Raw genomic sequence first — 27,985 nt, forward strand, 5'->3', positions numbered from 1 at the left:
TGTCATTATTTACTCACCCTCATGTTTTTCCAAACCTGTAATACTTTGTGTTCATCTTCAGACCACAAATTAAGATATTTTTAATGAAGTCTGACAGCTTTCTGATCTCACCATTGACAGCTACACAACTACCACTTTCAAGGCCCAGAAAGGTAGTAAAGACTAGGGCTGCCCCATAATATTCAACTAATCGTTAGTCGACTAAAAATGTTATTAGTTGGTTAGTTACCGAAAAATTAATTACTTGTGGTGAAGTCACGCAGTCCGTGAGGGACAGATTGTTCATGGCGGGTGCTTGTGGTATTTACAATATGTCAGGCAGGAAATCCAAATCAGTGGTTTAACCTCAATTTATGAAGCCACACGAGTGCTTAGTGTGTGTTGTATTTACAACATAGTTTACCACTTTATTTACAAAATATGAATCTTGAACACGTGTTTACACAACGTCTGCTCTTGCATCAATACAACATGTATGCGTTGTGGTGCTCTCATGAACGCACGCTGGAGATTAATATTTTGTAAATGTAGTAGATTATGTTCATAAATTGAGGTTAAACCAGTAGAGACACATGGATTACTTTAATCATGTCTTTACCACCTTTCTTGAAAATGCTAGTTGTGTAAGCTGTCAATGGAGGGACAGAAAGCTTTTAGATTTCATTACAAATATCTTAATTGTGTTCTGGAGATGGAGATTTTGGAATGACACGGGAGCAGTATTGACAGAATTGTATTTGTGGGTGAACTGACCCTTAATAAATGGTTGCACAGTAAACATAAATAATAGTTATGTACTAAAAACTCTGGCCACACTGGGCTGAAACTGTGCACCTGCTTTATCACCATGTCATATAGTCTGTTATCTGATCTGTTTAAGTCGTGTTTTCTGTTTATATTGTTGGCAAAGGAAAAAAAAGAAATGAATTAAGCACAAGTATAATTACAGTAAATGAATATGGAGAAGCAAAGGAGAACCCCAGCTTCTTTAAGATTAACTTTAAGAATAGTTCCCTGAAACAAATGAAACTTTAAATAGCAACAACCTCGCTCCAGCCGAAGACTGCAAAAGGCATTCTGCAGGCACAGGTTCAAGCGTTAACGTCTCCGTTTCCTTCATTTGTTGGACAAATCTGTGGAATTTTGCTGCTTCTTAAATGATCCCTCAAACAGGAATGAAACCATAGACTCCGACAGACCAATTGCAACAGTCTCTCCATCCACATCATTGTCTATAATATAAAAGAGATAATGAAATGTACAATTGAATTACCCATCAATTAGAACCATGCACTAAACCAGTGTTTTTGAGGCTGAAACACTGCACCACTGCCTGTGAGGTAAAGTACACACACAAAAATGGGCTCTTCCCAATCGGTCAGTAACATACCACAGCCAGTCTGACTCGAGTACTTTTTGCGGGCTTTATGCAGGGGAACATTAAATTCGACAAAATCAACAGAACTTGCCATCATACGTGAACAAAGAAGAATATATAACATCATCCCGCATTTACCTGAAATCTGTTCCTCCAGAAATGCTCGACGATGGAAATCGTGTTCAGAAGAACAGATCAGGACCGACCGAATGACTCACGAACCCCTGTTTTCTGCCCCGTGATTCACCTGTTTTAAACCACACTTCCCATAGTTCCCTGCCCTCATCACTGCCAGCAGTCACTCATTGTTCTCACCTGTGTCTCGTTTAGTCATTATTGTGTTTGTGTATTTAAACCCTGTTTGTTCCCCAGTCATTGTCGATCGTTGAATGTGGATGTTTGGATGTAGATGTTCTTTTGTCTATGTTACCTTTGCCCACCGTGGATGTTTCCCCAGCCTGTGTACCCTTTGGACGTTTTCCCATCGTGGACGTTTCATTTGTTCCTGTCTTGTTTTGTCTTCACCTTTTTCAATAAAAACCGCACTTAGATCCTCACCCCTCGTCTGCCTCCTGCCTTCGTAACAACAACAACCGTAACGTCTGCATAAGCAATAAATATGTTTTAAATGTTTTGTTGCCGTTCATCGTGGTCTTTATTTCAAATTTAATTCAAATATGTCTGTTTTTGATGCAACGGTCAAAAATTAATTAATTTGATTTAAAAAATGTAAAACAAAAAACGAATACTAGCTACTTTACAACAAACATGAATAATTATTTCATGTTTAATATGGTGTTTTGATGTTATCATTAGCTGACATACATTAAATTAATAATAAAAAAATAAAAAAAAGTTGTAACTTTATAAGTCATTTTGGGAACATAATTGTACCCTAAGGACCTATTATGGACCTTTAAAGGTACAGTTATATATTTTGTACCTATGGGAACAAAATTGTACCTTCACTGTACCTTTTTTTCTAAGTGTGTAGAAGGCAATAAATAGTTTTTTCCAGTTCAGGCATCACATGGTTTTATGTTTATGTGAAGCTGTTACATTAAATGGAAATGGTAACAGATGCTTAATAAATAATTATAAAATGTAAAATGTTTATAAAAGTTACTTGTTTCATGCCTCATGTTTAAAGCAATTTTTCTAGTCATGATTTGTGCAACCAAACACTAAAGTCATTTCAAGCGTTTGATATTTTTGGTGAACTTTTAAATAGTATACTTTTAGAAAATGTCTTTGTAAGTATGTATTAACACTTTAGTCATCACTAGTTAGTTACCATGATTATTACAGTAGTTACTAATGAAAAGCCAATCCGAAAATGTAGAATCTTCTAATTATTCACAAGATATTCACACACACACACACACACACAGACACACTCACACACAGACACACACACACTCACACACACTCACACACACACAGACACACACACTCACTCACACTCACACACACACAGACACACACACTCACTCACACACACACACACAGACACACACACACACTCACACACACACACACACACACACACACACACACTCACACACAGACACACACACTCACACACAGTCACACACAGACACACACACTCACACACACAGACACACACACACACACACACACACTCACACAGACACACACAGACACACACACACTCACACACAGACACACACACTCACTCACACACACACACACAGACACACACACTCACTCACACACACACACAGACACACACACACACACACACACACACACACACACACACACACACACTCACACACAGTCACACACAGACACACACACTCACACACACAGACACACACACACACTCACACACACACACACACACACACACACACACACTCACACACAGTCACACACAGACACACACACTCACACACACAGACACACACACACACACACACACACTCACACAGACACACACAGACACACACACACTCACACACAGACACACACACTCACTCACACACACTCACACACACACACACACACACACACACACACACACATATATGTATATATGAGACATACATAAAAACATATTTATTAGATTTTTTTTTTAAAGAGTATTTTTTTAATCAGAGGACATAATTTTAACCAAACAGCCGCTGTAGCCAAGTAGATACAAAATGTTTAATACAAGACATAAATTGTGTTACAAGTAATGAAAGCATGTTTTCCACACAGTTTTCAGTAAACGAAGAAGGATGAATGATGTTTATTCATATTACAAAACATTTCTGTGAACGAACACAGTGAACAAAAACAACATCTTCACACACTTGTGTTTTGGAACACAGTCAGGTTGAATATTATTGTAATATATGAGTGAATTATTATTAGAATTATTGTATATAGAAGTGAGATATCTCTGACATATCTATTTCACCTGGAGCCTTTATTTTGGTGGGGAGACATTTGAGTTGATGGACTACCAGAGGACAGTTTCAGATAGTCTCACAATTCACCTCTAGATTGTGAAGAGCACTTTACAAACACCTCAACGTCTGTCTCACATGAGGTGATCACTCAGAATCTGACAGTCTGATATCAACTCAAATGTCCCTCAGTTCCTCGACACAAACTCCATCTTAGGAACAGGGAAGAACACAAAACACAGCAATATCATAAACTAATGCACAGTGAGGAACAAACGACTGAATAAAAATGTGTTTGAAGAAATTATGTTTCATCGTGGCTGGATTTCTGCAGGTGTCAAATGAAAAGTGATGCAATGAGAGTATTGTATTTATACATTGTTCCTCTATAGACCTTATTCACATCTTTGATTTTTATGGGAATTACAGTGAGGCTGTGAGAGATAGACGTTCAGTCTCTTCAATGGGTTATTCAGTCATTTAAAGTGTTTTAGCTACTTTTTTTAAAGTTTGTATGATTGTTTCCCTTTTCTGCACATTATGGATAAAAGATAGTTATAAACAAATTCTTTCAAAGACAGAAAACTAAGCTTTCACTAAATTTACACTTGCATTCATATTCTAATTTCTTGAAGATGTGACACGATGTGAACACAGAGATATGTGATGCTCACTGGTTTTTATGGTGCATTCTGGGATTTCTGGGGAGTGACTGTTTTAGTGCACTGGAACAATTTTGTGATTGGGACAATCCTATAAATGGACGACTCCCTGACCAGTGTGCTGACTAATGATCTAAAGCTGATTGAGATGCACCATATTGTCAGGATATACACACGGAGGCAGAGGTAAGTGAATCCAAACACAGCTTTATTTTAGGTGGCAAGAGTGAGGGTGAGTAATTTGGCAGTTCAAGTGCAGACACGGTGAAGATCACTTGATGCCGGACAGGCAACAGGTAAGCACAACCACTTCGGGAATGTGGGAATCAAGTAATCACAGGACAGTGATGCAAATCCTCTCTTTTAAGAAGCAGATACTTGGAAACGGGATCAGAAGACTCACTGGCAGATCAGAGGGATACAAGGGCACGGGCGATAGGAAATGTAACAGGAGTCCTGGAGACAACAGAATGTGGACATAGAAGTTAGAAGCATTTAGGTAAGTTTCAACGTTACTTGTCAGCAATCGGGAAGTTTCAGGGGTTCAGAAGATCACGGTGAGGGTTTGTTCCTGTTGGAGGCTTGACGTTGAATTGGGGTTTCGGTGAGTGCTTTATAGTGCAAGTTGGTGAGTTTGTTAATTGTGAACAGGTGTGTGTGATTAGTAATCCAGTGAGAGTGATCGTTGAGTGGAGGGTGGAATCAAACCTGGTTGATCTCTCACAGTACCCCCCCCCCCAATAGGTCGTGGGGGCCTACCTCGAGGTCGTGGTGCTGGTCTCCCAGGGTGCTGAGCATGAAACTCGGTGAGTAGATTGGGGTCGAGGATATCATTACGGGGTACCCAGCATCTCTCTTCCTGTCCCTAATCTTCCCAATCCACCAGGTATTCGAGTCGGCCACCTCGACGTCAGGAGTCCAATATCTCCTTCACTGTGTAGATGGGCTCGGTTTCAATGGGCGGTATTGGGGAAATATCCTCAGGGACAGGGTCTGCAGAGGTAGCAGGTACAGGTGAGTGATGGGGTTTCAGGAGGGAGACGTGAAAAGTGGGGTGGATGCGGTACTTAGCAGGTAGGCGAAGTTGGTAGGTGACTGGGTTGATTTGTCTTTCAACGGGAAATGGACCAATGTATTTAGGGCTTAACTTACAGCAGGGTTGTTTCAGATGGATATCCCGTGTGGAAAGCCATACTAGTTGCCCGGGTTGGTAATTGGGAGCCTGACGGCGACGGGGATTTGCAAAGTGTTGCTGGCGATTAATAGCTTGCTGGAGATGATGGTGCGCCTGATTCCATACTCTCTCACTGTCTTGGAACCATGTGTTGACCGCGGGTACCTCGGAGGGCTCACCAGACCAGGGGAATAGTGGTGGCTGGTAACCCAGAACACACTGGAAAGGGGTTAAGTTTGTAGATGCCTGCCGGAGAGAGTTTTGGGTATACTCTGCCCAGATCAAATATCGGTTCCAAGTGTGCTGGTTGGAATGGCAGAGTGTACGGAGGAAACGGCTGACATCCTGGATCTTGCGTTCGGTTTGGCCATTAGACTGTGGGTGATAGCCTGATGTTAGGCTTACCGTCACGTTCAACAGGGTAAAGAACGCTCGCCACACCCTGGAGATGAACTGTCGGACACGATATATTCTGGAATGCCGAAGTTGCGAAAAACATGCTCTAGGAGTAACTCTGCGGTGTTAAAGGCTGTGGGCAGTTTCTTTAGGGGGATTAACTTGCAGGCTTTTGAGAATCGATCTATGGCCACAAGGATGCAGGTATAGCCATCAGAGGCGGGAAGGTCTGTGACGTAATCTACCCCAATATGGGACCAGGGCCGGTGTGGGATGGGCAGTTGTAGCAATTTTCCAGTGGGTAGATGACGAGGAACTTTAGTCATGGCGCAGAGAGCGCATCCCTGAATAAACGTTGTAATGTCCCCTCGCATATTTGGCCACCAGTATTTGTGCTGGAGAGTCGAGTGAGTCTTACTGATACCTGGGTGACCTGTCCCAACAGACGAGTGGGCAGAGGAGATGAGAGACGTGCGGAAATCTTCTGGCACATAGATCTTACCAGCGGGACATTCCGGGGGACTAGGGACGCGTAGTGACATTTCGCGGAGTTGTTCGTCGAGATCCCACTGGATGGGTTGAACAAATAACTTTTCAGGCAGGATGGCTTCGGGCTCTTCCTGGGGTGCTTCGGGGGCATGGAGACGTGACAAGGCGTCCGCTCGAATGTTTTTTGAGCCTGGACGATAGGATATGTGGAAGTGAAACCGAGTAAAGAACAGGGCCCATCTGGCTTGACGGGGGTTGAGTCTCTTGGCTTCCTTCAAATACTGAAGATTCTTGTGGTCAGTAAGGATGATGAACGGGTGCTTGGCCCCCTCCAACCAGTGTCTCCACTCTTCCAGGGCGAGTTTAACGGCCAGGAGTTCTCGGTTGCCGATGTCATAATTGCTCTCCGCAGTGGATAGTTTGCGTGAGAAAAATGCGCAGGGCATGGGTTTGGAAGCGTGTTCTGAGCACTGTGAGAGGATAGCGCCTACCCCGGTATCAGAGGCATCTACCTCGACGAGGAAGACCCTCTCAGGATCTGGGTGACGGAGCAGGGGCGCACTGGTGAAGTCGATCTTGAGAGACTGAAAGGCGTGTTCGGCATCAGGGTTCCAAGAAAGGGTCTTTGGTTTTCCCTTTAGGAGGGAGGTTAGTGGAGCTGTTAACATGCTATAATTATTAATGAACCGGCGGTAGAAATTTGAGAACCCCAGGAATCTTTGCAGTTCCTTTACCATCTGCGGTGTGGGCCAGGAGGTGATGACCCTGGTCTTGTGGTCATCCATCTCAACTCCTCGCTCACTAAGGTGATAACCCAGGAATTCGACAGTGGACTGATGGAACAGGCACTTCTCTGCCTTCAAGAACAGGGAGAAATCTCGGAGCCTTTGGAGCACTAGGGAGACATGACGTTGGTGTTCAACTGGATCTTTCGAGTAGATTAGGATGTCGTCGATATAGACCAACACAAAGTGGTTTAGGAAATCTCGGAGAACTTCATCCATAAAACTTTGAAACATAGAAGGGGCGTTTACCAGGCCATATGGCATCACCAATTATTCATAGTGTCCTGCGGGGGTAATGAATGCTGTCTTCCACTCATCCCCCTCTCGTATCCTAATCAGGTTGTATGCACTTCTTAGGTCGAGTTTGGTGAAGATCTTTGCCTCTCGAAGTTGTTCGAGGGCAGATGGGACAAGAGGGAGTGGGTAACTGAATTTGACGGTGAACTTATTGAGTTTTCTGTAATCTATGCATGGCCTTAACCCTCCATCTTTCTTGGGGACAAAGAAGAAACTGGCGGCAGCAGGTGAGGTGGATGGTCTGATATACCCCTGGTGTAGAGCTTCCTCGATGTATTTCTGCATAGCTGTTTGTTCAGGAATGGACAAGGCATATACTCGACCCCTGGGAATGGGTTCTCCTGGAGTCAAGTCAATAGCGCAGTCCCATCGTCGGTGTGGCGGCAACCTGGAAGCTGCCACCGGATTGAACACATCAGCAAAAGAGGAGTACACTGGAGGAATAATCACAGATAGGTTTTCTGTCGGGCTTTCGACGGAAGTTGGACTCACTGAAATTGACTTAGGTGCTTCGATGGATGGGGATACAGGGGATGCAAGGTTAGTCGGTAGGCAGTCGCAACCCCAATTCAGAATCTTGCCAGATTTCCAATTAATGGTAGGTTGATGACGGATGAGCCATGGGCGCCCAAGGATTATGTCAGTTAGGTTATTTTCAAGAATGAGCGGTTCAAATGACTCTTGATGAGTGTTCTCAACACATAAAGTAATGGGGTTGATGTGAGATGTTACGTACCCTTTGTTGATGATTTCACCAGTCACGGCATGGATGGAGTATGGTTTGGCTGTGTTGGATCTCTGGAGTTTGAGTTTTTTGCAGAGACTTCCTGATATGAAATCGCCGGCCGACCCGGAGTCAACGATGGCTGTGACTGAAGCGTGAAAATTTGGAGATTTCAGAGTTACTGATATGGTTAACGGTGTTGAGACTACAGGGTGGTGAAGAACTGAACTTACGAGTCGATGAGGGGGGCGTGATGGGCATGCACGGAGGAAATGACCCTCAATCCCACAGTATAGGCATAATCTTAATTCTCGGCGGTGATTGCGTTAAGATTGAGACAGTAGTTGGGTTTCCACTTGCATCTTTTCCAACCTCGGTTCTGAGTAGAATTCAGGTCTTTGATGCACTCGGAGAGTCTGCTGCATAAACTTTTCAAGTCCTAGAGAGTCGTCGTAAATGGCAAGCTGGAGACGCAGCGTGGGGTTCAGTCCTCTTCGAAAAACAGCAAGGAGAGCCTTTTTATCCCACCCACTTGCTGATTCTAGAGTTCGAAATTCCAGAGAGTACTCAGAGACGGATCTTTTACCTTGATGTAACCGTAACAGCTGCTCGCTGACAGACGAATCTTCTGCCGGGCGCCCAAACACTTCCTTGAAGTGAGTGATGAAACTCTGCAGTGAAGAGGTTAACGAAGTCCCTTGAAACCATAAAGTCTCAGCCCACCTTAATGCTGACCCGGATAATTGCTGGATAATGAAGGAGATCTTTGATCTTTCTGTAGGATAGGTTGTTGCTCAAGGGCGAGCGAGCACTGCAGCAAGAAACCGTTGCAATCCTCCGCCCGACCTGAGAAGGGCGCTGGTCGGGAGACGGAGTTGGCGACATACACCAGAGAAGGAGCGGGGTTTGCGGAAGTGCCGTCTTCGGGCTGTGTAGGATCCATGACAGTGTCGGTCAAGCCTTCTGTCAGGATATACACACGGAGGCAGAGGTAAGTGAATCCAAACACAGCTTTATTTTAGGTGGCAAGAGTGAGGGTGAGTAATTTGGCAGTTCAAGTGCAGACACTGTGAAGATCACTTGATGCCGGACAGGCAACAGGTAAGCACAACCACTTCGGGAATGTGGGAATCAAGTAATCACAGGACAGTGATGCAAATCCTCTCTTTTAAGAAGCAGATACTTGGAAACGGGATCAGAAGACTCACTGGCAGATCAGAGGGATACAAGGGCACGGGCGATAGGAAATGTAACAGGAGTCCTGGAGACAACAGAATGTGGACATAGAAGTTAGAAGCATTCAGGTAAGTTTCAACGTTACTTGTCAGCAATCGGGAAGTTTCAGGGGTTCAGAAGATCACGGTGAGGGTTTGTTCCTGTTGGAGGCTTGACATTGAATTGGGGTTTCGGTGAGTGCTTTATAGTGCAAGTTGGTGAGTTTGTTAATTGTGAACAGGTGTGTGTGATTAGTAATCCGGTGAAAGTGATCGTTGAGTGGAGGGTGGAATCAAACCTGGTTGATCTCTCACACATATGAGTTAAGTCTCAGTGTACTTCACAGGTACCAGCGGCCTGATATATTTATATATGTAATGTACACACAAAATTTGCCTTTTAATTATTATTTTTTTTAATATAATCTTGCCGTATATATGTGCACATCGTCTGGACACTCTTGACCATGCACTCGCACTCTTATACTGCTGTATAAGCCATAGGGAGGTGGGTAATATTTATTTTCTATTTAACCTTTTTCTCCTGTTTCTACCTAACAAGGGAGTCCGGGTTGAAATGTGTTGCTTATTTTGTTATTTGCCAAGGCAGGAAAAGGGAATTATAAAATCTCTCCTTGTTGCACCTTTCCAACCCTAGGCTGGGGAGGGTGTAACATATTTCTGCCTGCCTTTTGGAGATCTCTGCCTGAATGAAGGAACATCACCTTCATCTCAACCTGGCCAAGACCAAACTCATTGATGGAACTTGTGATCCTAGCAAACCCATCTGTTACTGTTCATCTGTGCTCCACTACTGTGAGACCTATCAGGACAGCTGAAACCTGAGAGTAGTAATTGATGAACAGCTACATTTTAGTACTTGCATCTCATCAACTGCCTGGTCTTGCAGGTTTGTGCTTTATTACATCAGAAAAATCAGACCTTTCCTATCTGAATATGCTGCACAGTCCCTGGTCCAAGCTCTGGTTATTTCAAGATTGGACTTCTGCAGTGTTCTGTTGGATAGCCTTCCAGCTAGTGCTATCAAGCCACCGCAGATGGTCCTGAATGCGGTGGCACGTCTGTTTTTCAACCCACCAAAGAGGGTTCACATCATACCCCTCTTGGTCTTACTCCACTGGCTATGCATCAAATTCAAAGCTTTGAATTTGGCCCTCAAGACAACCAGTGGAACAGCACCCTCTTACACCTGGTGGTCCCACCACAACGAGGCACTTCACATTCATTCGCTTTCTCTGTCCCCCGGTGGTGGAATGAGCTTTCAACCACCTGCCATTCTGCTTAAACCATTTCAACATTCAAGAAAAAGCTGAAAACATATCTATTCTGTGAGCACTTAACCTGTCCTAAATAATGGCACTTACTATTTAAGAAATCTTTAAAAAAATCCTTATCTGTCTCTTTCTTCTGTGCTAGTTTCTGTACTATTATAGCAACACTTAGAACTTGGCAGTGTGATCCTGCAGGTACAGTTTACTTTTATATGACAAAGTGTTTATGTTCCTCATTTGTAAGTCACTTTGGATAAAAGGGTCTGCTTAATGACTAAATGTAAATGTAGATTATCTGACTTTTTATGTGTGTGTTTGTGGATTTTCTTACTGTTGATGTGTGTGTTTTTAGATTATCTGACTGTTGAATGAACATTAATTTATATAGTGCTTTTCTGACACTATGATCAAAGCATTTTACACAGTGAACAGGGGACTCTCCTCAACCACCACTAGTGTGCAGCATTCACATGGATGATGCAACAGCAGATATAGTGCATCAGCATGCTCACCCCACACCAGCTATTGGTGGAGAGGAGAGAGTTATAGAACCAATTAGTGGCTGGGGATTATTAGGAGGCCATGATTGAGAAGGGCCAATGGGGGGAATTTAGCCAAGACACTAGGTTTATACACCTACTCTTTATGACAAGTGCTCTACGATGTTTTTAATAACCACAGAGAGTCAGGACCTGATTTTAACATCTCATCCAAAGGACAGTGTCTATTTCCAGTATAATATCACCTTCACTATACTGGGGCATTAAGACCCACACAGACAACAGGGTGAGCACCCCCTGCTGACCTCCCTAATATCTCTTCCAGTCGCAAACTTAGTCTTCCCCAGGAGGTCTCTCATCCAGGTACTGACCAGGCTCAACCCTGCTTAGCTTCAGTGGCAACCAGTCTTCAGCTACAGGTTAATATGGCTGCTGGTAAATGTTGATGTGCATTTGTAGATTATTTTACTGGTTATATGCACGTTTTTAGATTATCTGACTGTTATGTATGTGTGTTTGTAGATTATCTGGCTGTATGGTGACAGAGGAAGGCTGTTGTTCTGTGGCATCAGCTCTGAGATCAAATCTCTCACGCCTGAAAGAGCTGGATCTGAGCTACAATCACCCAGGAGAATCAGGAGTCAAGCTGCTCTCTGAAAGACTCAACGATCCAAACTGCACACTGGACAAACTTAAGTATGTTGAGCTGTAAAACCCTGTTTATACCTATATTAACCCCTTAAACCCAGGCCCTAATTGGTCTTGAATGTATTGAATGGTCAGTGAATTCATTGAAACAGCACCTGTATTTATTCCTTTTAAAAAATTTAAATCCTTAACAAATACACACAGAAGACATTTATTTTTAGTGTTTCATTAGAATGAGGACTTTTTTGTAATTGTTACATTTTATATAGAATATTATTTTTACTCATTTTAGGAAAACAATTAAAAAGAACAATCTTTAAGCATCTGTCACTTAACCCTTTCACACTTACTGGTGCATATTTGTGATGGTTTATGACTGGCACCCTTAGAGTAGCGTCACACATTTGTGTTTCTGCAGCAGTCAGTGATGTCAGATTCAAATTGGTTTTCATGCCAACACTAAACTGCTCAGCCCAAGTGCGTGTAATTCATATTCACACAAACAGTCTTTTCAAGCACATGGTATGATTATTTTATGACATAGACATCCAAATGGTCACAAAATTACAACTATAAAAGTTTACAGCTCGTATACAAACAGTCAACACAAAATTGGGATCAATGTTCCTCGCAGCCATGTCTGTTTACATTAGGTGGTCATTCTGTTGTCAATCACAAGTAACTCAAACAGCAACTCAATAGTCTTTTCAAGCACACACTACGCTCATTGAAACAGACAGTCAAATTGTCGCAAAACATCACGATAATGGACAACAGCTCACCTATATGCGGTTAACACAACAGGGAAATGCAATCATTCCAGTCCAGCCATATTTATTTACATTAGGTGACAATGTGTTTGTCACACACACACACACACACACACACACACACACACACACACACACATATATATGTTGGTACTCCTATCATAAATAGGACTCTCCATAGACATAATGATGTTTATACTGTACAAACTGTCCCTGATAGCACACGTACATCAACCAGACATCTATTTGATGTGTGTTTACATCTTAACAACATCTATTTTACATTGTTTGCTCATCTGCAATATGTCTATAAAATGACAAATATTGTCTCGAATATCAGTAAGACATTCAGCAGATGTCTTTGAGACATTTATGATCTAGAATGTTGTAAATCTGTTATTTAAGATATTTAGTAGATGTTGCTTTCCAGATGAAAAGATCTAATCAGACATCAGAGATGTACATATATTAAACCTGTAAACACACACAGTCACAAACATTGTTACTCCTATCATTATGTGGACTCTCCATAGACACAATGATTTTTATAATATATATTGTATCCCCTAAACCTAACCCTCACAGAAACATTTGGGATATTTACATTTAAAAACAAATTATATATTATGTACGTTTTAATTACAAGGACACTAGAGATGTCCTCATAAACCACATTTATAGCATAATACCTTTGTAACTACTAGTGTATAACCTAATAAAACCACCAAACACACTCACACACACACAAACACACACAGTGTACAGACAGACCGTATTGATGATTTCTGACTATTTTTATAGCTATGTATAAAAGAGGAAGTAAAACAAATACAGTACAGTAGACAAAACCCATTTGTTTATATGTTTAGTATATACAGTATTTTTAAATATATTTTTATCTATAAATGTTTTAATATAACAAATCAAGAATTCAGTATATTACTCGTCTACACTGTGAAGTGTCACGTGACCTCATTCTAACAGATTTTGCATTCTTTTGATATTTTGCGTGTGGACATAACTCACTCTGGGGGTCATTCAAGGGAATTCAGAAACTACTCGAGAAAAGGGAAAAACAAAATTATTTATGGTTTTGATTTAGGGCAGTCCCCTAAATACAGAAAAGGTGACAAAGTGCAACTTTGATTAAAGGTGCAGTATGTAAGATTCAGAAACCCTTGTTATTAATGACACCTGTGGCCGTGAAGTGAACTGCAGCAGCTACCTGTTGCTCGTGATCGCGCACACACTCCATAGGGACGAGAGTGAGCATTTACCAAAACAATGATGTAACCTACAAAGAGACTGAACGTGATTCACCGGCATCATGCTGACAGATGAGGTAGCATAATTAAAATGACTCAGTTATGATTGTTTTACTACAAGCTTTGAGACTGTATATTATATTTGACTCTCCAGTGCTGGAACAGGGCTAAAACAAAGTGTGGATATCGGTCTGACTATGTGAGACTGTAGTTTGAATAATCACTTTTCTTTGCATGATACATTGACTGCATTTATACGATAGCCGATGTCAGTGTTAGCTAGCTAGTCAGCTTTATCAATAGCTGTTAGCTAATTGTGGTGGATGATGACAGTAGCTGTTTATAAAATAGACTGTACATTATAAATATGTGACACAATTCAGTATTGATGTGATTCATCACAACTGACATTTTGATATATCGATGCACTATTGTTTTATAATAATAGATGATATATATTTTCTGTATAACCAAGTTACGTTACACTAATGAATGTGTCTTTTTGCATTATCTTGAACATTGTCTAGCATTCATTTCATGTGTTATTGTAGTTTAGCTAAAATGACACAGATCAATCCTTATGGCTCAATATGTCACATGCTTTGCAGTTATGCAAGTTTACCTGTCCAATAAGAAAAACACCAATTCAGGGTCAGATTTGATCCCCAAAACCGAACGAAGGTCCATCCAGGAATCAAATGCCCTGCCGATTTTCACTCTAGTTTTCACTCGACCATGATCACATTCCTGCTTAGCCAGACGGGATTCAGTAGATTAATGTTTTTTTGGCTTGCTCAGAGTTTGTGTTGGAGTCGGTGTTGTGCTGGGACGTTTGCTGGATTCATCTCTAAGATAAGGTTGTCTAGTGTTGCAGTTTGATGTCACTGTTGAATAGTGGAAGAGAAGCACTGAGGCTCTCGGGAGCGCACATAAACGGCTGTTACAACCCTGGCTCTAGGGATGCAACATAAAGGACACAAAGACAGAAGTCTACCAATCAAAAATAAAGTTTATTTAATTTAAAAGAAAAATGGGGACTGTAGAAGCAAAAAAACCCTGCTACTGCACTGCCGGCTGCAAGATGAGAGAGAGAGCAACAGGATGCATCCTGGATTTAAAGTAGCTCCCATCAGGTGACACCAATTAACCGGTTGATTGCAGGTGATCTACCAGGGAAACTGCAATGACATACAAATTAGAACACTGAGACACATTACACTCCCACCGTTAAAACATTGCCATAGAATAACCTATGGCAAAGTCAACAAATACATGAAATAAGCAAACACAAGGACTTACGACCTTGACAAAGCATCCGCCAAAACATTATCCTTCCCACGAATGTGGCAGACTGTAAGGTCATATCCCTGCAAAAACAGGCTCCATCGCATTAAGCGCTGGTTAGTGTTTCTCATACTGTGGAGGAACACTAGGGGATTATGATCAGTGTACACAGTAAGTGAAACACTGGATGGAACATACACATCACAATGTTTCAGAGCAAGAATAAGGGCTAAAGCTTCCTTTTCAATTGTAGAATAGTGCTTCTGATGGATATCAAATTTCTTTGAAAAATAGCGCACAGGATGCTCAACTCCCACTGAATCATCCTGAAGAAGAACCGCACCCACACCAAAATCACTAGCATCCACAGCTAGCTTGAAAGGTCTGTTAAAATCAGGGGCAGCAAGAATAGGAAAACTGCTCAACAATGCCTTCAGATTGTCAAAAGCCACCTGACATTACTCAGTCCAAACAAAACAAACCTTGGGACTAAGCAGGTTAGTTAAAGGTGTAGCAACATTGGCAAAATTTTTGCAAAAACTCCTATAATATCCTGCCATACCCAAGAAACGTTTAAGTTCCCGCCGATATGATGGTACAGCAAAGTTCACAATGGCCTCCACTTTTGCTCCTATTGGAGACACATGACCATGGCCAACAACTTTGCCCAAATAAGTTACTGTGGCCTGCCCAAACTCACACTTGGAGAGGTTCAGGGTCAAATTTGCAGCCTTTAACCGTTTGAACACATCCCCAAGCTGGGCCAAATGTTGAGACCAGGTAGAACTATAAATAACCAAATCATCCAGGTAAGGCTCACATCCTGCAACTCCTTCCAACACCTTATTCACCAGACGCTGGAAAGTGGCAGGTGCATTTCGCATTCCAAATGCCATAACGTTATAATGGCAGAAGTTATCCGGCGTCACAAAAGCAGAGATCTCACGGGCTCGCTGGCTAAGTGGAACCTGCCAGTAGCCTTTTAAAAGGTCTAACTTTGAAACAAAGGATGCAGAACCAACTTGGTCAATACAATCATCTAGCCGTGGAAGAGGATAGGAGTCAGGCTTAGTGATAGCATTTACCTTACGAAAATCGGTACAAAACCGAAACGAACCATCATGCTTCTCAACTAGTAAACATGGTGAACTCCAAGCACTAAAAGTCGGTTCAGCTATGTTATGTTCTAACATATACTCTACCTCTTTGCGCAGAAGCTGGCGTTTAACAGGATTCACCCTGTATGGGTGCTGCTTAATGGCGTTAGCTTGGCCTACATCAATGTCATGCTCTAGCACATTGGTACAAGATGGAACATCAGAAAACAAGGCCAAATTTTGACCAATTAACTGAATAACATCAGAGCGCTCAGAAAGAGTTAGATACGACAAATGAATGTCTAAATCAGCCAGAATTTTAGAATTTGGCAATCTACTCTGCGCAAACTCAGAGACAGCAACACTTCCTTCTCCTGTCTCAGTAGATGGAGCATTCAGGGCAGCCAAGGCCTTGACCTCTGTAGACGCAGTTTGGTTACGGTCAAAGTAAGGCTTAAGTAAATTCACATGGCACATTCGGGTTTTCCTTTTACGATCTGGAGTCTTAACCAAGTAGTTACACTCACCAACTTTCCGATCAACAACATACGGACCACTATATTGAGCCTGCAACGCAGAACCCAGTATTGGTAAGAGCACCAGCACTTGGTCTCCTGAACAAAACACACGATGTTTAGCCTTTCGATCAAACCAAGTCTTCATCTTCTCCTGAGCTGCTTTCAAATTTTCTTTGGCCAGTTCACAGGCTCTACTAAGCCTACAACAAAAGTTAGACACATAGTCCAAGAGGTTAGTAGGAGTAGAATGCTCAACATCTAACCATTTATCCTTTACCAATTTCAAGGGCCCCCTCACAGTGTGGCCAAACACAAGTTCAGCTGGACTGAAACCAAGGGACTCCTGAACCACCTCTCTAACTGCGAAGAGGAGTAATGGAACGCCATCATCCCAGTGGGAGTGTTTTTGCTCAAGTATTAACTGTTCACGAGATGGAAACATCTTTCCACTCCCTAACAAGTTCATGTCACCTTGGGCCATGAAAGTATCATAAAGTGGCACCACCGATTGACAGCTGGAAGATTTGTCTTCAGCTTGCCTCTTAGCTGACATGGCACGAGTAGTTGCACAAACAGGAAAAGTTTCTGGAAATGTCAATTCAAGCTCATCTGGACCATCTGACTTAAGGACAGTAGAGCTTACTTCAGGGACAGCTAGCACTTTCCCACCAGCTAAATCATTCCCTAGAATAAGGGACACACCATTTATGGGAATCTGGGAACAAAGTGCAACAACAACATCCCCAGAGATTAAATCTGATTGGAGATTAATGCTATGTAAAGGCATAGACAGAAATCCTCCACCAAAACCTTTAACAATTACCTCTGAACCTTGAGCTGACTTTTCATTGAAGGGCAAGACATCATGTAAAATCACAGATTGAAAAGCTCCTGTATCTCTCCAGATCTTAATAGCTTTACTATGTTCAAGGTCAGAAGACAGATACACAAAACCGTCCATCAAAAACGATGATGAGCCAGCTAACTCAGCTTCCTTGCATGAAGCATCAGCAACTGAAGATGCCAGAGGAAGACTTGGCACAGGACTTACAAATGCTACAGTCTTTGCGGATTTCTGTTTCTTACTTAGAACAGGACAATCTGCGATAAGATGGCCTGGTGTCTTACAATAAAAACAAGCCCTTTCTGAAATCAAACCATCATTAGTCATTTTATTGGCAGGTGATGAGGCAAAGGGCACAGACTTTACAAACCGAGACCTATCATGCTTACTCTGCTCCAGAAACTCAGCTTGTTTGTCACCAAAATGTACCTTATGGGTTAAGACAAACTCATCTGCCAAGATTGCAGCTTGTTCTAAGGTCACTGCCTTCTGCTCATTCAAATAAACAGACACTACATCAGGCAGACAGTTTTTAAATTCCTCAAGCAAAATTAGTTGTCTAAGATGTTCCTTACTTTCCACCTTCTGAGACATATACCACCGATCAAACAGATTCTATTTCTGTTTTGCAAACTCAACATATGTGTCGTGAGCAAATTTGGTACCACTTCGAAAACACTGGCGGTAAGCTTCAGGAACCAGCTCATATGCTTTCAATATAGCTGCTTTAACCTCATCATAATTAGCACTCTTCTCAAGGCTTAGAGCGGAATAAGCTTCCTGAGCTTTACCCACCAAGATACTTTGTAAAAGCAAAGTCCACACAGTCCTAGGCCACTTTGATGTGGTTGCCACCCATTCAAAATGAGAAAAATATCGGTCAACATCCTTCTCTGAAAAAGGAGGAACTAACTTAATGTGTCTACCAACATCAAATGGAGAAACATCACCTCTTGGAGTTAAAGTAGCAGCTTTTAATTCCAACTCTTTAAGAGACCGTTCGTGTTCAAGATGCATTTGTTTCTCTTTTAGTTTCGCATTAACCTCTAGCTGTTTCTCCTGGAAAGCTAGCTCTCTGAGCCTAAGCTCAACTGCAGCTTCAGACAAAGGAGCAGTCACGGATTGTGGGGAAACCTGCTTAACTTTTAAGACACCATTGTCAACCAAAACACTTCTAATGATTTCCTTCACACTATCCTTCAGTCGCTTCTCACTACTTGTGATGGGAATATCATAATGAGAGGACAACTGCAAAAGTTGATCCTTTGTAAAAACCTCAAGTAACTCTTCTGAAGGTTCCTTTAGGAAGTATTCTAAAGAAGTCATTACTAAACTCAACACTAACTACACTTTAGTAACACTACTTCCTACACAGAAGTTCAGCCGACACAGGCTTAAAAAAAAAAACAAACAAAACAAAAAAAAAAACAAAAGCAGCAAAAATGCTCTCAAACAAAGCTTTTAAAGCTTTAACTGGAAGTAGAACTAACCCAAGCACAGAAGATTACTCACCCCAAGCAATACTGGCAATACTGGGTATTAGTCTACACTAAGGTCCACAAAGAAACTTCACACAAACGCTGCTAACACACTAAAGTATGGATAATGGACCAAATAAACACTACAATACCTCAAAAAAAAAATTTGTTTAACTCACCTAACTTAAGTATTCCTCTTTTACTTCCATCAAAAAAGTGAGCATGGTTGCTGAGCTCAAACACAATAAAAAACACATGAGATACACCCGGATACCTGCCTAACACTTCTAACTACTATCTATCTTCTAAGGTGTACTGGGCACGAGGCGACTTTAAAAGCAAAAACTCAGCAACTGTGAACCAATTTATCAATGGTCACAGTTCTGAAATGCTTACCCCCGACAGAGAACATGTCTCCACCCAGAATAACCTCGAAAACAAAAAAGGAAAAATAACAAAAGAGTGAACCGATGGAAGGATTGAGTAAGCAACCCAGCTGGAACTCTCACTCTTCCTAACCGGGTAAACTCATGCATATATTCAAAAAAATAATCAAACAACCATACTCGCCAAATGATCTGAATCAAAAGGAATAAACAAAAACAGTCCCCAAAATATCAAAAGAAACAAATGATTTTTACCAATCAAATTGGACGAGCCCCCATTATGTTACAACCCTGGCTCTAGGGATGCAACATAAAGGACACAAAGACAGTCCTGTGTGTCTTTATTAGAGTCTTTTCTGAAAGTTTCAACTAGTTGATAAGAAATGAGGCTATAAAACCATCAAACTTTTACAATAAAGCTAATAAATATAAATTAATAAAGATTTTTTTTGTTTTTTTTTTTTGATTTTTTAGAAAAAACTTATTTAACAAGACAGATCGAATCATCTATACAACCAACTTTAAATTAATAACATATCAAAAATGAGTTCTCCTTCAAATACAGTACAAATGATATTATTATAACACCACTGTAATTTAAAAGACTCCATATCATTCATTACTTTATAATACTTGTATTCAACACCAACCCTAGCTTTTAAAAAAGCTTTAAAAAGAAGTACAACATCTTGACCATGTCTATTCTCCATTCTATTTCTCCTTGTGATGTAAATTGCAAGTTTAGCTTGTCCAACAATAAAATTAATTAACTGCCATTTTATCCTCTGTTTTTGACCATATCTCGATCCCAAAATAAACACATTAAATGTGAAATTTTCCTGAAATCTTAAAAACAGATCTTTCAGTAAAACAAAAAGTATTTCCAATCTAATACATTCTGTAAAACAATGAAAAACCGTTTCTCTGGTACCACAAAAAGAACATTTGTCAACAACATCTGCATTTATAACAGAAACAAAAGCATTAATAGCTATAGCCCCATGCAATATACGCCACTGCAAATCCCCGGTTTTCTTATTCAATGGTGGTTTGTACATCACCCTCCAAACAGGCTTATCTTCTTCTTGTAACCCAAACTTTTCTCGCCACACAGTGTCTTTCCTCTCATTTAATGCCACTTTATTAAAAATTTTTACAAAACACCTATACAACAATTTTCCTGCAACCAAACCCAACTCCAAATCATGCAAACCTTTTAAATCCATCAAAATACCAGACATACCCTTTAAATCTGGTGAAATAAAAATTTTCGGAAAAGGATCTCTCATATTTGGAACCAGGCTTCCATTACCAAAATTTTGCAACATGATTAATTCTTCCTCTGTTAATCTTCCTTTCCATGTTTTTAAAATTACCTCAGTTTGACGGGAAGACCTCTGGCCTAACGCCATGGCCAATGCAGACACATCGCTTAAGTCAGGTCCTACAACATCAATTACATTTTTTAGTTTGACCATTCCAGAGCCACAAATCCTTAGCGTAAGACCTGGAAAACACTCATTTGATAAAGCAAAACGAGCTCCTTTGACCAACGGCTCCTCGAACAACCAGAATAAAGAATCTGTCCTTTCATTCCTGGTAAAATTAAAATAACCCCATATTTTAAAAAGTCCACGGTAGAAGGAAGGTAAATCCCTTAAGTTCAGCTGTTTATGATCCATAAGTATCAGAGTGCTGTCAAGTCCAAGTCTATCAGTCTTCTGTAGAATAATCTGGGCAGCTTTCCTCCACACCAGATCTGCAGGACCAGTTAATAGTCTCTGGATGAATTGCAAGCGAAAAGTTGCTAGTCTACTTGGAAGATGCACCATTCCTTGGCCGCCTTCTTCCACAGGCAGAAAAAGTACGCTTTGAGGAACCCAATGGAGCCGATCCCAAAAAAAATTAACAAACATTACTTGCAACCTGGAAAGCAAACCAGGAGGAGGGTCCACACATGACAGTCTGTGCCACAATGATGAGGCAGTCAAATTGTTAATTATTAAAACCCTTCCTCTAAAGGATAATTGTGGATGTATCCACTTCCATCTTTTTAATCTACCCTCTATTTTACTAACCACCCCAACCCAATTTTTTCCTTGCGTGACACTATCCCCGATAAAGACTCCCAGGTATTTAATCCCTCCTTTTTTCCAAATTAACCCACCAGGTAATAATGGTGGACTCTTCTCCCATTTCCCAACAACCAATGCATCACTTTTACTCCAGTTTATTTTGGCAGCAGATATGTTTCCAAATTCTTCAACAATTTTAACCAAAGTATTTATATCATTCTGTCCATTAACCATAATCATTACATCATCAGCATAAGCTGATATCTGATGCTGCAAGTTGTTGTGAGGTAATACTAAACCTTCTATTTTAAAACGCAACTTATTCAACAATGGTTCGATTGCTAAAGAATACAGCATTCCAGAAAGTGCACATCCCTGTCTAATGCCTCTATTAACTTTAAAAGGGGCACTCAAACCACCATTGATTTTTAGCATACTTTCAATATCTCTGTACAGCACTTTAATAACTCCAATAAAAACTGGGCCAAAACCAAAAGCATTAAGGGTTTTCCAAAGGTACTGGTGTTCAACTCTATCAAAAGCTTTTTCTTGATCAATGGAAATGAGTCCTAGATTGATACCCAAAAGACCAGCAACTTCTATTATGTCCCGAACAAGAAAAATATTATCTAAAATAGACCTAGTGGGCACACAGTACGTTTGGTCAGGGTGTATGACCTGCCCCATCACCTCTCTCAATCTATTGGCCAGAGCCTTAGAGAAGACTTTCAAATCAGAGCACAACAAACTCACTGGTCTCCAGTTCTTAATTTCTTGCAAATCGCCTTTCTTTGGTAGAAGAGTGATCACAGCTCTCCTACAACTCAGAGGTAGAGAACCCTCAGCTATGCTCTCATTGAGAACACCCAAGAAATCCTCACCCATCACCTCCCAAAAGGCTTTGTAGAATTCAACTGGAAGACCATCGATACCAGGTGCTTTTCCGCCCTCCATGTTCTGCATTGCATCCCAAAGCTCTTGCTCACACAAAGGCCTCTCAAGCACTTCCTTTGGCTTCTCCTGTAGCTTTGGTAGACCTGCATAAAAGCTAGCAGACATTTCTTCGTCTTCCTCATATTCACTCTCATACAGTTCATTATAGAACCTCACAGCCCGCTGTCTTATTTCAGACGGCGCTGTCAGCTCTTGCCCATTTTCTGAGCGTAGTGAATGAATATATCGACTCTGGCCATTTTTTCTTTCTAAATTAAAAAAGAATTTGGACGGGGCATCCATTTGCGTGAGATTTTGATAACGTGACCTGACCAAAGCTCCCTTTGCCTTCGTGCCTAGTAGGTCTGCAATACATAACTTTTTAGACTTCAGGGCATCAATACCACTCTGCTCTCCAGTGACCTCTATTAAAGATTGTAACTCCACAATTTCAGCTTCAAGTTTTTCCATTTTCTGTGCTATATTTTTAGAGACATTAAAAGTATACTGTTGACATAACAATCTAATTTCAACTTTCCCATAGTCCCACCACTGGCGTAAGTTTACAAAACACTCTTTTTTTAATTTAAATTCTTTCCAAAAAAAGACAAAAACCTCTTTAAACTTTAAATCACTCAGCAGAGAAACATTAAAATGCCAATAGGCACTCTTTGACCTAATATTTGCTATAAAGAATTTACATGTAACAATAGCATGATCAGAGAAACCAGATGGACTAATTACACAACTTTTCATAATATTAATATGGTGTTTAAAACAGTATAATCTATCTAATCTGGCCAAAGAAATTAAATTATCTCGAGTATGTGTCCATGTATATTGTTTATCATCTTTATTCAAACGCCTCCATATATCACACAATTTATGAGTCTCAATCAATGTTCGCATAGCACGGCTTGAGGCTTCATGAGGCTCAGCATGATTTCGATCTAGTATATAATTCTCTGTACAGTTGAAATCACCACCTAAAAACAAGTATTCATCTGAGTTACAGCTCTGCAAGACTCCATTGAGATTATTAAAAAAACAAACTCTCTCAGCACCATTAGTGGGGGCATACACATTAATAAACGCAACATTGAATTTTTCAAATTGTGCCCGTATAGCAATAAGTCTACCAGGAATTTCTTGTTTCACCTCAAATAAAACAGGAGTAAAATGCTTAGCAAATAAAACAGCCACACCTCCTCTAGTAGAACTCATATGAGAGCACAGCACCACTCCTTCCCATTCTTTCCTCCAATCAGTTTCATTTAGACCATCACTATGTGTCTCCTGAATGAACATAACATCTATTTGCTTTTGTTTTATTAATTCGAATAACAGTGCTCTTTTATACGGGTTTCGTGCCCCATTCATATTAAGAGTGGCTACCTTCACTACACTCATTAAAAAAATAAATGAGAGAAGGACTCGAAATAAAGCAAGGTTCAGTGTGTAGGAGCAAAAAAGACTATATCGTTTCAAACCCATCCTCTGCTTGAAGTTCTGATCTCAACTTTGCACCAAATTTCTTTCATCTATAAATTTCTTGAACAGTAAACTGTTCTTCACCCTCGCCTCGCATTAACATCCCCACAGAATCAACAAACATTTTACGGTCTGGGAAAAAATCTGTAACCTGAACATTTTTCATGTTTTTTGTTTTTTGTAAAAACGACCTAACTTTTCCAAAAGAGTAAGCACTACGCCTACTCCTTTTGTCCAAAGTATCACTGTCAGAATCCTCAGCATTACTACTTTCAACATCCTTACGTGCATCAACTTGTATTTCTGGCAGTTGTTTTGACTTTGTATCCCCTTTTTTTATTTTATTCCTTTTTCTCTTAACGGAAGGTGTCTTAAAAATTGCACCATCACTCACATACTCCTCACTAACCCCATCATCCATCACCAGATCAATTGTTTTGTCAATAACACTTGATGTTTCCCCCTCTATCATTCCTGAACCTCCCATCTCTGCATCACTTGTCCCGTCCTCTGCTGTATCCCTCACAGCTTCAGCATGCTCATGCTCCACTGCTCTGACAGCCACATTCTCCACAGCTACTGCGTTCGCCACTGCATCTACACTAGTGTTCTCAGTCTGTCCCGGACACAAACTTCTAATATGCCCCTCCCCTCCACATTTAAAACATTTCATCGTCTCAGAACTTGCAAACACAACATAATCGAAGCCATCGAATCTAAATTTAAATGCCACATTTATTTCCTCAACTTCACTTTTTAGAACCATGTAGACTTGCCGTCTAAATGAGACTACATGTTTAAGTAAAGGGGATTTACAGCCCAACGGAACTTTTCTCATTTGTGATACAATTTTTCCATGCCTAGACAATTCTGTGATCAGCAACTCATCTTTTATAAACGGGGGGACATTGGACAAAATTATCTTTTTTGCCGGTTGAACTAAAGGCATTACTGGCGTAAAAGTCTCCTGTATGACAATTCCGTTTTGCACCACGCTGTTCACTTTCTCAATGTTATCTAAAAAAATCACTACCGCACTATTCATACGAGACGCTGACATTATGCTGTCGTGACCGACAACATTCCCAACCGCCAAACTACATTCTTCTACTGAACAATTCATTGCAGGTGCAATCTTAATGCCATGCCTGCGTGAAAGCCGATCAAAACTGAGGCGTTCAGAGGACGCCATCGCCAACCAGCACTTGCTGGAAGACTGCGCTCCTCAGTTTACCTCAAAACCTGCTACCCTCTAACTTTGTTACACACACTAATGTATATATTTAAAAAAAAAAATGTTATTTGGACCACAAACAACAACAAAAATAGGGAGAAAAAGAGAGAAAACTCACTCCCACCGTAGAACTCTCACTCACACGCGTCCACTCGCTCCCGCATGCGCGCGCACACACACCCAGAGAGAGAGAGAGAGAGAGAGAGAGAGAGAGAGAGAGAGACATTCTCTGTGTGTTATTTCAGATAAAATCACTTTGAAGTAAGTTTCAGGTGAGCTGAATGTGATGTCATCATTTGTGTGTGTTTGTGTTTTTATAGTGTGGATCATGGAGGAGAGTTCAGGATTACAGCAGGACCACGAAAATGTAGGTCTACACACACACACACACACTCACACATGCACACACACTCACACACACACACACACACACACACAAACACACACACACACATGTTGTGTTTCCATGTTTTATGGGGACTTTCCATAGACATAATGGTTTTTATACTGTACAAACTTTATATTCTATCCCCTAAACCTAACCCTACCCCTAAACCTTACCCTCACAGAAAACATTCTGCATTTTTACATTTTCAAAAAACATAATTTAGTGTGATTTATAAGCTGTTTTCCTCATGGGGACCGACAAAATGTCCCCACAAGGTCAAAAATTTCGGGTTTTACTATCCTTATGGGGACATTTGGTCCCCACAAAGTGATAAATACACACACACACTCCCTTACACACACACACACACTCACACACACACACTGGTTTAGTGATTGTTGTGTTTTAAGTGTTTTTTCTCTTCTTGTGTTCAGATGTCTGTGATCTCACACTGGATTCACACACACACACACACACTCCCTTACACACACACACACACACACACACACACACACACTGGTTTAGTGATTGTTGTGTTTTAAGTGTTTTTTCTCTTCTTGTGTTCAGATGTCTGTGATCTCACACTGGATTCAAACACACACACACACACACACACACACACACACACACACACACACACACAGTCACACACACACACACACACACTCTCACACACACTGGTTTAGTGATTGTTGTGTTTTATGTGTTTTTTCTCTTCTTGTGTTCAGATGTCTGTGATCTCACACTGGATTCAAACACAGTACACACTGAACTCATTCTGTCTGAGGGGAACAGGAAGGTGACACGTGTGGAAGAGCGTCAGTCATATCCTGATCATCCAGAGAGATTTGATGAGTGTCCTCAGGTTCTGTGTAGAGAGAGTCTGACTGGACGCTGTTACTGGGAGACTCAATGGAGTGGATATGGTGCTGGTATATCAGTGTCATATAAAGAAATCAGCAGGAAAGGATTGAGTTATAACTGTGTGTTTGGATACAATGTAAACTCCTGGAGTCTGTGGTGCTCTAATAACACATTCACTGTCCGTCACAATAATAACAGCACTGTCATACGTCCCCCTTCACACGACTGTAAGAGAGTAGGAGTGTATGTGGACTGTCCGGCCGGCACTCTGTCCTTCTACAGCGTCTCTGACACACACACACTCACACACTTACACACACTCATCACCACATTCACTCGACCCCTCTATGCTGGATTTAGAGTTTGTCCTGATTCCTCAGTGTGTGTGTGTGAAATTGATCATCAGAGACACACACACACAACTGGATGAGTGAAATATACTCACTGTATCTCACATCAACACAACTCCAAACTCTTTCTAGAAATCATTTCATCAATGAAACTGATTGAATTCAATACAATGACAGTACTTTGTGTCTCACTGTGATGTGATTGAACTTATTTACTATCAGATTCAATAATAAAAATAATGATTTGAAATGAATAAATGAGTCTATATATGAACTCTTTATTAAACACACGGCACATTCAGATACTCATTGTTTTATTTATACTAAATAAACATTTACAAATACAGAATTCTTGTGATTTTTCTACAGTATATAAATCTTAATACTTAACAGACAATTCTAGAAAAAACAGCTTCACACTTTTGCATTCATAAATGGATTTATAAGAACTAATTACAGGATCATTTAAAGTTGGTGTAAATTTGACAGATTTAAAGAGTTCACTCATTGATAAAAGTCAAATGCTGTCATCATACACACACCCAGAATAAAATAAGCAGAATAAAATAGGATTTATAGACAATTGGAAAAGTTTTTGGGGTAGACCTGACCTGCTAAAGAGAGACGGACTCCATCCCTCCAGAGAAGGTGCCGCTCTCCTCTCTAGTAATTTGGCTCATAGACTTAATGATATTAATTGACTAAATGGGGCCCAGGTCAGGAAGCAGACAAACTGGTTAAACCGAACGTCTGCTAGCTGCCTTGAGACGTCACACAGGTCACATAAACTACAACACATAGAGACAGTATCACCTAGATATCTCATAGAGACTGTGTCTGTTCCCCGAACTACCAAACACAATACCCTCACTAAATCATTTAGAAAAAATTTGGTTAAGGTCAAACTTGAACAAAACAAACAAATTAAAAATAAACATCATATAAAAATAGGGCTACTAAACATTAGATCTCTTGCTACCAAAGCACTAATTGTCAATGAAATGATTACAGATCATAGATTGGATGCGCTCT

At 40.7% G+C, this 27,985-nt stretch overlaps 2 protein-coding genes across 2 annotated transcripts in view; both read left to right on the forward strand.

Moving 5' to 3' along the window:
- LOC127650479 (uncharacterized) overlaps positions 1 to 27,985 on the forward strand; it is a 1,198,408-nt gene that overhangs the window by 11,153 nt on the left and 1,159,270 nt on the right.
- LOC127650447 (stonustoxin subunit alpha-like) lies at positions 3,245 to 27,404 on the forward strand. The gene is made up of 4 exons (XM_052135890.1): positions 3,245 to 4,956; positions 11,851 to 12,024; positions 25,672 to 25,718; positions 26,468 to 27,404. Exons 2-4 carry the CDS (start codon positions 11,864 to 11,866, stop codon positions 27,031 to 27,033), a joined length of 774 nt encoding a protein of 257 aa, XP_051991850.1. The 5' UTR covers positions 3,245 to 4,956; positions 11,851 to 11,863; the 3' UTR covers positions 27,034 to 27,404.

Source organism: Xyrauchen texanus, chromosome 10 (assembly GCF_025860055.1).
Source record: "Xyrauchen texanus isolate HMW12.3.18 chromosome 10, RBS_HiC_50CHRs, whole genome shotgun sequence".
Taxonomy (NCBI): Eukaryota; Metazoa; Chordata; class Actinopteri; order Cypriniformes; family Catostomidae; genus Xyrauchen; species Xyrauchen texanus.